The 12955-nt window shown below is 30.6% G+C and overlaps 1 protein-coding gene across 3 annotated transcripts; it reads left to right on the forward strand.

Moving 5' to 3' along the window:
* Positions 1-586: 586 nt before the first annotated feature.
* LOC124953653 (chaoptin) lies at positions 587-12106 on the forward strand. Of its 3 annotated transcripts, none has more exons than XM_047505349.1 (6): positions 587-1141; positions 5389-5999; positions 6608-6781; positions 7424-7542; positions 7616-7762; positions 7868-12106. In XM_047505349.1, exons 1-6 carry the CDS (start codon positions 1137-1139, stop codon positions 10853-10855), a joined length of 4044 nt encoding a protein of 1347 aa, XP_047361305.1. In that variant the 5' UTR covers positions 587-1136; the 3' UTR covers positions 10856-12106. The 3 variants fall into 3 exon arrangements, with proteins under 3 accessions (XP_047361305.1, XP_047361308.1, XP_047361306.1); XM_047505350.1 differs by lacking the exon at positions 587-1141 and adding an exon at positions 4829-4962; XM_047505352.1 differs by lacking the exon at positions 6608-6781.
* The last annotated feature ends 849 nt before the right edge of the window (positions 12107-12955 follow it).

A 12955-nucleotide genomic window follows, 5' to 3' on the forward strand; every position in this document is an offset into this window, starting at 1 on the left:
TATATTCGATGCATTCGATGCGTATCAAACGAATATCGATCATAACTATATAACTGCGATATATTTTATTATGAATTAAATTTTCTTTAATAAATATATAAATACGAAAGAGTGCATAGACAATTACAAAGTAGAAAGATCAGGAGAAACGTTCATTCACAAAGAACTTAAGTGATTGACTCAAGGGGATATTTTTCTCAATTCGATATCGAACTAACAGCAGCATACCTAGCAAGATAGCCAACGGCATACCTTGGACGACCGGTTACTCGTATAGGTGTACTGAGAGAGAGAACAGTCAGTGAAAGGCTGCTCGAGAAACCCGCAACTTGTTCCTACATCCATGATCTTACCTCGCGCTCTTTTCTTAGCCGACAGAAACGCATTTCTCTATCGCTCTTTTGCGTACTTTTTCCATTCCTCTTCTTCCCGCTCCTTTCTACGACCTTCCGTGCGTTCTCTCTCTCTCTCCCTCCCTCTCTTTTTCCCTCCTTTTCTTTCTCTCTTTCTCCTCTCTCTCTCTCTCTCTCTCACTCTCTTACTCTCTCTTACTCTTTTTCTCTCTCGATCTTTCTTGATATGCGAGCCGGTAACCTGGTGGTGGTATCGTACGGTGATGGTCCCGAAGTTGCCTCACGAGTTAACTCGGGATCCCCGTTATGTCCAAGTCCGCGAACCTCTGGGAAGGGCATCAGTGTACACGTTCATCGGTATCTCCTCTTTCTCCTGCGGCAATCTTTCCGAGTCTTTTCAGAGATCTTACCGTGGCTTCTTATATTTCGTGTTTTCGCGCTTCGAAAGAACTATAAAGTAATGCTTGTTAAAGGTGATTGTAAATAATCAAAAATGAGAAAATCTATCGTTTATTGAGAACGAGGACAAAAGAAATAAATAAAGAAAGAAAGAAAGAAAAAGGAAAGAAAGGAACAAGAAAGTGCCATCGATGACACACGATGACCATGAAGATGATCGCAAGATGATCCATCTGTGAATACTCCATGAATCTGATGTTGATTCGAAGGTGATAGTGGCCTCGAGAAGTAAAACGGGCTAATCGTACGACACACCTTTATAAAACTGTGTTATTTGTATCAGTATCATTGTAGTTGGCACGTGGAAGTGCCAACACCATCATCATGGTGTAAGTATATCATTTATGGATTGTAAGAATGAAATGTTGATAATTTTGTACATGATTAAGTTGGGTTTAACGAGCTTTATTAAACGCTTAATGTCATGTATCATTTCATAGTTTTTCTGTACGTTTTATCACTGATTCATTTACAAATAAAAATATAAACATTTATGTTTTCATGAGAATGGTTTTTTTTTCTTTTTTATTTTTTTCATGTTAATTTCCAAGATAATTCTAATCATATAAAGAAAAAGTGAACGAGATAAGTCATGGCCGTTCGTCGTGTTAATAGTGAATGTAATTATTAAAATGACTTTCCCATGACTCACGTGTATTTAGGAATAGTACTGTTTATGAAGTAAGTTCTCACGCATAATACGATTTTAACCTTCATCCGGAAAATAATCAGCTCTCACGCTCATGGTACTTTACGATTTTAGAGATTAAAAAATGAATGTACATAATTATTTGCGAAATGACGTACATCGAAATGACACACATGTATATACGTTTTCAAGATTCGTTGAAACTTTTAACAAGCTGGAAAGTTTTCTTTCACGGATATTGTTGTTTTTTGTTTCTTTTTTTTTTCTTCGTGGATTTGCGGATATAATTAAAAAGAAAAAGAAATTATAAGTTCTCGAGAGAATAACTGTCGCGTTAGATCGTACCGCACTGGTCTATCCAGTTCGCAGGAATAATCGAAAAAATCTTCGAGGCTGCTCCTTCCTGTGAATACTTTTGTCTATAAAACCTGTTTTTCCTTGACTTATCATTCCTATTTTACGATTCGACCGTACAAGAATTCAAATATATGGAAAATACAAAAGAAATAATATATCGTACCTTTACTTTACGATTTATTTTTTAACTTCTCAAAAAAAAGAAAAATATTGTTCATTTTCTTTCTCTCTATGATCTATTTTTGTGTGTTTACAAAATTATGCTATATTATATAAAAACTATACTATATTATAATTATACTATACTAACAATAAATATAACTTTTTACTTTAAAAAACATGAAAAATCATGGATATAAAATAATAATTAAATTTTTAACGATAAAATGGAATTAAATGTCCAATAATACAAATATGGGTCAGAGTGTAAATTTAAAGTTACAGATAGCATTATAAAGAATTAATTTTTAAAATTAGAAAGATACAAAATTAAACATATAATATATCCAAACATAATATAATCCATTACAAGCCGGAAATTGCAAACTTAGATACATATATATAAGCGTATAAACTTGAAAGTTACGAGAAAGGTGTTATAGAGAGAGTTAATTTTTAAGAATAGAAAGATATAAAATTAAATGAAAAGAAAAAAAAATTAATTGCAAGCCGGCGATCACAAACTTGAAAAAAATATATATATATATGTATGTGTATGTATGTTACTTAAAAGTTATATAAAGTTATAATGGATTAATTTTAAAAAATGGATAGATACAAAATGAAATACAAACAAAATACGCACAGGTAAAACATTTTAAATTGATCGTACTTATAGAATTTCAAAGGTGCAAGCTTTGATATCGAACGTGAGAATATAGTAATATGAAATTAGTGATTGCGTGCAACGTAAAAGTGGGTGCGCTCTAGTATTACTAATTAGACAGTAGAAAGCAGTCTTGGGTTGCATTTGTAGAGATATTACCTAGCTACTGGGCAAAAGTGGTGCTTAGTATTCGGAAGAAGTATTTGTTTAATTTGTTTGATTTGAAAGTCATCCAACACGGTGTACGGTATTCCTTAAAGCTATATATATATATAGATAGATATATATACTAGTATATTCCCCTGTTAAACATAACGGACAACTAAGGTCAAAAAAACATTTTTATTTTTATTTATGTTATTATTAATTATTTCTTACGAAATAATATATCAAGCATTCGTATTTAGTTCGTATATAATATGTATATGCGTTATGCCGATACGTTCTATGATTCGAATTGTAAAATAAAAATTTTTTCCGCTAGCTAGGTTATATCATCGATTGCTTAGGAGAATACAAAAACGTGTTTAAGGTACTCTATCATTCGTGCATCAGAAGATCGGGAATCATTAGAAAATTCCAACGAAATACAATTTTTTCCGCGATTCGGATTTCGAACCCGGACCGCCAGATTCATAGATAGTACGTCATCCGTAACACGGAAAACACAGAACGCATAATATGGAATACGTAATTTTTTGTGTTCGGTTTTTTGTGTTTCGTATATCACAAATCAAAATTCATTTCTAGTAATCAACTTCACTATTTCTTCCTCTCTCTTTCTTGCTCCGTACTTCGTGTCGGTCGTACATCGATCTTTTCTCTCTCTCTTTCCTCTCTCTCTCTCCTCTCACTCTCTCTCTCTCTCTCTCTCTCTCTCTCTCTCTCTCTCTCTCTCTCTCTTTCTTATTCATTTAATGTTTTGTAGCTAATTTTTTCCGCAAGTTAAGTAGTTTAAACTTTCCGTCGGATTATAAGGATTATAATCCAACAATTATACAAAATTTCATCTCGATTGGATAAATATAGTAGGAGCTTTTAAGAAATTACGAACACACAGATTAAGGTTGTGTATGTGTGTATTTCATTTCATTTGAAAACAACGTGTAAATAATAAATCACACACATTACGTCGTCTTAAAAATAGACGATTAATTACTCGCGCAAATAGAAAGTTCTATCGAATTACGATGGCAAAGGATATCGTAATCACTTTTACATTAGCGAACTTCTAATGACAGTAAGAGTTTGCAATCTCATTGAAACACGTTACGCGATATAATAATCATTAGAATAACCAACTCTGGCAATACCACAACCATAATAAAATAAAATAGGATAGATAGTATGAAATATAAAACTGATTTCTTCAATAACTAATCTAATATATGCACATGAAAGACTATGACAGGATTTTTTTGTTTTTTATGATTATGAAACATTATAAATTATACATAATTATATAGATCCAATTAAATGTAAATTTTAATCTATCGATGTTTCGTATATAATTCGTATTTCATTGTAATTTCATGATGGAAATTCTTAATCGAGGACAAAGTAGAGGAAGAGAGAAAGAGAAAGAGAGAGAGAGAGAGAGAGAGAGAGAAAGAGAGAGAGAGAGAGAGAAAGAGAGAGAGAGAGAGAAAGAGAGAGAGAGAGAGAGAGTAAATGCGACACAGTCTGCAAAGTCATGACGATCTTCTTACACCTACCGTTATTCGAGTCGACCAAATTCGACTTTACATTCGAAATGAACGATTCGTTCGAACCTAACTGCCAATACTTGTTAAAGAATTCAGGTTATACATATAGTAGTTGTTTTGTTTGATGAAAAAAGAAATCGTGACAAGTATTAGAAATATCTATGATCATTATCTATTATTAATTATAATGAATTTTATTAATTATTAATTATAATGAATTTTATTAATTATGATAAAAGATAAGATAAGATAATGTGAATTTTAATTTACGTTACGATTGAATCGAGTTCATTCATAAAATTAAAATTAATGAATCGAATGCATAGTTTCACCACTTACGGTTTCTCCAAAGTCTCCTTCTCTCTCTCTCTCTCACACACACACACACACACACACACACTCACACTCATCGAGATATAATTATCGTAAGAAATTTGAACGCTTGGGAAGCGAAAGTCATTTCCGACTTACTGTTAGTAAGATGACTAAGCGTTGAAATTGAAGTGTAAGATACTACGAAAGAATTAAATATCATCATCGTTGCCAGTATGATTAAAGTTATTGTAGATCGTGTGAAAAAGATAATAGAATGTATGAATGAAGAAAAGAGAGGTATTCTGTGATGTTCCATTTAAAGTGATAGATCTTATAATGATCGATAGAAATCTTTACACATTCCTCGTGAAGTTGTTATTGTTTTTATAATAAACAAAATATTTACATCTGATGTATAGACTAATGACATATTTAAAATAAAGGAATACATCTTTTTTACATGATTCTTTCTTTATTTTTTAATTTTTTTCAAATGAAAATCGAACGATGTGGTTTCATAACTCATAAATTTCTTCTCGATAACTATCACCGTTTGAAATTTGAAAGTGGAACGTGAATATAATAGTATGCAAAGAAACGTTAATAGTTCTCTTCCTTATGGCTATTATCTATTTTCAAGATTTTTGTTTATCCTACTTACTATCAGATCATTCATTTTTAGATAATAATACGATGAATTAATTTTTCTTTTTTGTTTTTCAGTTCATACTTGTTGTTGGGTTTGTTAATTATCGTCAATATTTATAAAAACGAGGCAGCATGGCGACCATGCGTCGAATTAAAGCGAGATTTGCATGTACCATGCAAGTGTATGGTATCTTCAAATTATCCAAGATCTATCGAAATGGATTGCGATCGTGTTATATTTACTCGTGACACTTTGGACAGTCTCAAGGGACAACCGATTATTTCGATCAGTCAAAGACACTGTGGCTATCAGAGCTTACCAGAAGAACTTGTTGGATCTGGTTTGACCTTGAGAGAGTTGGATCTCTCCGATAATTCCATTTATAGATTAATGGATCGCCAATTGCAATCTCAAAATCAATTACGTGTATTGAGATTAGCCAATAATCTTCTCGGTGATAATTTAAATCCTATTTTTTCGAGCAACGAATTTCATGGTATGGAAGAATTACGAAGGCTTGATCTTCGGAAAAATGGACTTCGAAACATTGAGGAAGGAATTTTTAAAGGTTGTATCAATCTCGAAGAACTTTATTTAGATGAGAATAATATGACTATTGTGCCTACTGCTTCGTTGAAAGGACCAAAAGGTATCAAGATACTCTCGCTTATTGGAAATAATATTGGTATGTATATTTTATTTATTTGTAATTTTTAAATATCGTATGTCTATATGCGTGTGCTATAAAAATTGAAGAAATTTTTTTGCATTTATTATTTTATTTCTTGAGAATATTCAAATTATTAACAATAACAAATCCGAAAGGTTTGGCTTGAAGACTTTAATATATCGATCCTCGGATTGCTACTTAACGGTTTACTCGCTACGGAGGATACATTCGTACCAGATGCTTAGAATTTTCGCGCCTAACTTTCTCCACGTATTCAATATTACAAGCTGCGCACATCATACAATTTATTCATATAACATTAGCATTCTATCAAGCAACAATATCTATTATTCGCTATGAATCTAATTTCAAACGAATTAAGATTATGGAAAACAAAAAGAAATAATAAAAATCTATGAATAGAAAATCAGAATAAATGTATTAATAAGAAATTAAAAAAAGAGAGTACTTCTAAATAGGAAATTAATGTATAAATAGAAAATTAGCAATAATGTAAAAATATAAAATTAGTAAAAATATAAAAATTGAAGATTAGAAAAAATCCATAAATAAAAAATTACAGACAGAAATATTTTATCATAATGAATGAAATCGTTTTATAGGTTCCCTTTCAAGAGGAGCCTTTTTGACATTGGGCGAGTCTTTGTTACGTCTGGATCTCAGTAATAATGGATTATCACATATGGAGGATGGTTCACTTTCTGGATTAGAACATTTGCTTTTCTTAAATATATCTCGCAATGATCTCACAAGATTTAATAGCGATGTATTTAAAGGTATAGTCAAATTACTTTCTATCATATTAAATATCTTCTACTGTACATTTACAACAAATAACATGATATTTTTATAGATCTTCTCGGAAGATCTCTTGAAAAAGTTCTCATAAAACTGTACTATTTTTTCCTCCGTTGCTTAAATTATAACTTACATGATCGTTATATTAAAATTTATTGTTATTCATATTTTTCTTTAGAAAATTGATATAATATGCGTGATTTTCTATTCTTTTGTCTAACACACTTTTTCGTGATTAGGGTGCACGTAAGAACTATAGGATTATTATACTGTACTATGATTAATTAGATGATTTTTTCGTGAAAAACGAAATTATAATCTTCGAAATCGCTACTACATCAAACTCATCTACATCATTAATAGGTGGGAATTTAACGCGTGTCTTCGCACTAGTTTATTATTTCTACGAAAGTATGATGTTTAGTTACACGGAAGAAGTGGTCGACCTCTAAAGAACAATGAACTTCATTTTTAAGTTCTCACAAGACAATTGTCTCTCATGAAACATCGGTCTCCTACTTCCTCCTATAAAAAATTATTAGGTTTAGTAATGTTTAATTATAATCAGACGAAACAAAATAATAAAAGATTATATTAATACTAATAATCGATTATTTCAGGAGCATATAATTTATTACAATTGGATCTTTCTGTGAACTACTTACAAGAATTTCCTACTTATGCTTTGAGACATTTGACGGATCTAAAGTTTTTGAATATTTCAAATAATTTAATTACAGTGAGTTCAATCAAGATATTAAATTTAACAAATTTCACGTATTTATGTACGATTAATTTGAAATATTATTTAGGAAATTGAACGTGTCCATTTGTTAGGCCTGACTGAATTACAAGTACTCGATCTAAGTCGAAATAATATTGGTCGACTTGGAATAAATACGTTTTCCAGTCTTTCCTCTCTCACTAGACTTGATTTAAGCTTGAATGCTTTGCGTACGGTAATATAAAAAATATATTTAATTTTTATTCTATAATAAAATCTAATTTTTTATTTTTTTTTTTTTTTTATTTTTATTTATTTATTTTTTTCTTTTTATTTTCAGATAGAGGAGTCATCCTTCGAAGGATTAGTAAAATTAAAATGGTTGTCGCTACAGGATAACAATATTCTATTAGTACCGGCTACAGCACTAACACGACTACCAGCATTGGCTCATCTACACGTCGAATTCAATCGTGTAGCTGCATTATCCACGGAATTAATTCGATCTACGTCATCTAGTCTCGTTACGTTAGGATTAACGCGTAACTTGGTGCGAGAAATCCCAGGTCGATTGTTCTACAATTTCGAAAATCTCATTAGCATAGAACTTTCTGGTAACATGCTCTCTAGTATTTCACAAAATACGTTCGCCGGTTTGGAAGATACTTTATTGAATCTAGATGTTTCCTTCAATCGTTTGACCAGTATGACTGAACTTCCTTTAAAAAATTTATTATCTTTAAATTTGGCTGGTAATCAATTGAAAAGAATATCTCCCGAAACATTTAAACATTTGCCGAGATTACAATATCTTAATCTTAGCAGTAATGCTCTTTATGGAGGATTTCCACCAATATTTCCATCGTCTTTAATTATACTTGATATATCGTATACAGGCTTGAAGATTTTACCAACAGTTTTAATGTTAAATCTGGAATCTTTAGAAAAGGTTTATCTGTCTGGAAATAATTTGCAAGAGATAGACGAGGGTACTTTTCAACATCATTACAATTTATCCGTGATCGATTTATCTAATAATTTTATCGAACGTATTGACAATGGAGCTTTCGTCGGCCTTATTAATCTTTACGAGCTTAATCTACGTAGTAATAGATTAACGTCTTTCATCGGAGAATATTTCAATACTGGAACAGGCTTACAAATATTGGATTTATCGAATAATCGTCTGAGTCAATTATCACCGACTGCTTTTGTGATTCATCCTAGATTGAGAAGCCTCGATCTATCCTATAACGATTTCGTCCATTTCCCTAGCGATTTTATCAAATCTCTGCAATTTTTGGAACGTTTGGATTTGTCGAGGAATAAATTAAGGAACGTCGATGAATTTTCTTTCTCACAAATCGGTCGATTACATACGTTAAATCTTTCAGGAAATAAAATAGAGTCTGTTGAAGAACTGGCTTTTCATAATTCTACGCAACTTCAAATTTTGGATCTATCTAATAACGTCTTGGAAACGTTAAGCGAACGTACGATGGAAGGTTTGTTACGTCTTGAACATCTTGATCTTCAGAATAATAAATTAGCTTCGTTACCAGAAACTATATTCGATCAATCCAGAATTCGTTCAGTGGAGAGCATCGATTTATCAGGGAACTACTTCAATGAAATACCGATAAGAACTTTACAGAGACAATCGGCATCGTTGTTCAGTTTAAAGATAGCAAGAAATAAGATGACGGAAGTCTTTACACAAGATATAGTCAACAATGTAAAAGACCTTGATCTTTCAGAAAATCCACTTAGCGAAAATGCTATACGTGGTATATTAGGCGAAGCGAAGATATTAAGATCTTTGAATTTAGCCCAAACTGGTATAAAAATATTGACCAGACTTGAGACACCATTTTTAAAACATCTAAATCTATCTGGAAACGATATAATAGACATCAAACCAGCTATTCTTGAACGTACTACTATGTTGGAAAGTTTTGATTTATCTAGAAACAAATTGACAGATTTTTCGAACTTGGTGAATACGTTTAAAATACTTCCAACTCTTCAAAGTTTGGACATATCTAACAACGATGTGAAAGCTATCAATGAGAGTAGTTTCGATGGATTATCCACGTTGCGTTCACTTAAGATCGCTAATCTTCCTAATTGTACTAGAATAGAAAAGAACGCATTCAAACACTTGGGAAAATTACGTTCGTTATATGCCTATAGTTATCCTAAATTAGGTTATTTCGACGTGCAAGGAATATTGAAAGGGATGCCAAACTTAGAAACCTTAGATATTGAAATCAAAGATTCGTCTGTGGGAAACGAGCAACTTTCTATAAGAACGCATCCTCGTTTGCGACTATTAACTTTACGAGGAGAGAGATTACGTACCGTACTTTCGAGTTCGTTGGTGGGTGTACGTGTACCTTCATTGTCCCTTGGTCTGAAAAATACATCCGTTGACACGATACCAGCAGCTCTCTTCTTCCCGGTACCACGTTCTACAGTAGTCTCATTGGATATAACTGGAAATAAATTCACTACTTTGCCCGTACAATTGTTGGCTGCTCTCGATGAAAGAAGTGGTTTCGTAAAACTCACTGGTTTGGATAGTAATCCTATTAATTGTAACTGTGAAACGAAACATCTTTGGAGATGGTTAAAAGGATTAGGCAATAGAGCATCTAATGTTATTTGTATGACTCCTGATTATGTATCAGGAATGTTATTGAATAATCTTACCGAGGAATATCTTACTTGTGATCGGACGACCCTTAGCAGATATCAAACAACAGAAATGACACCTTCCTCAAGATCAACAACGGCTGAACCTGAAATTATATGGACTGTACAACCAACGACTCAGAATAATAGAAATAAAAATTACAATGGAGATCATACCAGTAGTGTTACCGTTGGAAATGTGTCGAGTACAGACGATACTTTAATAATTGGCATAGTTGGTGGTGTCGTCGCTTTTATAGCCATCATCGTTATAGTCATATGTATCTGTCGGCTCAAATGGAGCACCCAAATGAACGAAGCTAGAATGACGGCAGTGGCATCTAGCATTCATGAAGCTTCAATGATAAGACCTGCGAGTGCTTACTCGGGTAAGATCAATCACGATGTTTACGTGGGATCTTATAACGGATCAACGTTAGGTCGTGGTAACGGTGTACATGGTTCTTCGGTACCTACCACACCGGTACAAATGATGCCCTATGTTCAACCAGTTCATGTTATGCATCCATTTGCACCACCCCCACAGGTATCTCAACCGTTGTATGGTTATTACGATAATCCACCGGTACCGATGTATGTCACGTGTCCGTCTGAAAATAAGTTTGATAGATAATAAAACTTGATCATATTTTTAATGATATTATTTTTAAACTAATCTCTTCGCAACATTTTCAAATTAATTCACATTCGAAACATTCTTTAATAAGAGATACCTTATTTACGTATATATATATATGACATTTTTCTTATAATAGGACGAAAGAATGAATATCCTTGAATAAATACATCTATTAAGAAGTTCAATGATACACATAGATCGAGATATATTGTTATAATTCTTATTGATTGAGTAAAGTGGGGCCGCGATCATATCTTGTTGCATAGTAAAAAAAAAATTACTACAACAAATATTAAACGAATTATATTATGTTTTCTTCGTTATATAGTGAAATTTTACATTTCCGTATTTGGATTCATCTGTATATAATTATTTGTTAAGAGCGTATATATATATGAAGATACAATATGAATGGAGAGAATATATATTATATATATATATAATATAACAGACTATAATTTCTCTAATTTAATTGATTTTCGTCAAAAATATTGTCTTTTTAATTATACTTTGATTCATATTTTTTATTGATATTGTTCACTTCAGTTAAAGACATACTATAGTATATACAATTTTTTAGTTAACAATCATGATAAATGGTGCTATATAAAGACAGCTATTAATGATAGGAAATACTTCAAGAGTGTGTATGATTAATTATCTGAGACAGATTAAAGATCGCAAAATTTTTTTCTATTCTAGATAATCGATATGATTAATAAATATAACTGTAAATGTTTGATTTGAAGAGATTTCGATTGTGTGTGAGAGATCTTCTTAAATTAATAAAAACATTCATTATAATTTGTAAATTAATAAAAACATTCATTATAATTTGTAATTTAGGAGTATGCGAGAATAGAATGAAAAGTGTATGTTTTCAAAGTGATTTTAATTTTTTTTTTCAGATCTGTATATATATATATATATATATCATGCATTTAAACATAATTATACAAATTTTAATTTTAACCAAACATTTTAAGTTTATCAAATGTCGAATGTCGATGAGATCATTTATTTTAAATTTATTGATTATTCATTATTTATATACACATATATATGATATATATTAAAATATACATTTTTTTATTTTTTATTTTTTTTAATATGAATATAAATGCCATATCACGATATTTCGACAGGCTAACTTAAAACTACCATAATTAATATATTGTAGTTATTAAAAAAAGAAATTTCTTATTTTTGAAAATAGAAGGAAATAATTACTATATGTATAATGTACACACACACACACACACACATATATATATATATATATATATATATATATATATATATATATTATTTACTATTTAAATATAAACACCATAAATATAATATAATAAATATTTTATATACAAATCTATTTTTTATTCTGAAATTAATTTTTATCATTAATTAATACTTTTTTCAATTATACTTCTTTTTTATTCATATTCTATTCATAAACTTATATTTCCTTGTCTAATATTTTAATAATGAATTTGTCTGTAAAAATGTACATATATCAAGAAAGATACATATCGTTATTTATCCCAATAAATCAGTTTTGATGTTATCGTAAATGTATATCGCGTATCGATGCGGCGATACTTTTTACTATTGTAAAGAGATTAACGGATAAATTTTTGTATAATTTTTTTTTACATCCACGATATTTTATCAGTAACCGGATTAATATTTCTGACATAACTATTTCCTGTGATAAATCTGACATTTGTTCGATCGTCTATTTTTTAAATATACGCCATTTTTACGCGGAAAATTTCAAACTTTCTCTTAAATATCTTCAACACATAAGTACGTACATACGAATAATGAATATTCAATAATACTGATCTATTGTTTATTCTAACCATTTATATATAAATTCAGGAACTGTATAACAGAATTTATATATACGTATATATATTATTTGAATTATATTCGTTAACAAATAAATAAACAAAAATAAAACAAAACGGATCGTTCAAATCATACACTTTCTCTACTATAGTCAGTTATCAAGTAATGCTATATATACTTACTACATCCTGTTATTCATATCAATAGATGAATTAGTGTGATTTGTTTTTCATTGTCAAAGAACTT

Source organism: Vespa velutina, chromosome 13, assembly GCF_912470025.1.
Source record: "Vespa velutina chromosome 13, iVesVel2.1, whole genome shotgun sequence".
NCBI lineage: Eukaryota > Metazoa > Arthropoda > Insecta > Hymenoptera > Vespidae > Vespa > Vespa velutina.

Bases quoted from the DNA above. Each gene is read 5' to 3' on its own strand.
- LOC124953653 (XM_047505349.1), top strand. The intron at 6,000-6,607 runs GTATGTATATTT...ATCGTTTTATAG, and splicing joins GCTTATTGGAAATAATATTG to GTTCCCTTTCAAGAGGAGCC. The intron at 7,543-7,615 runs GTGAGTTCAATC...AATATTATTTAG, and splicing joins TTTCAAATAATTTAATTACA to GAAATTGAACGTGTCCATTT.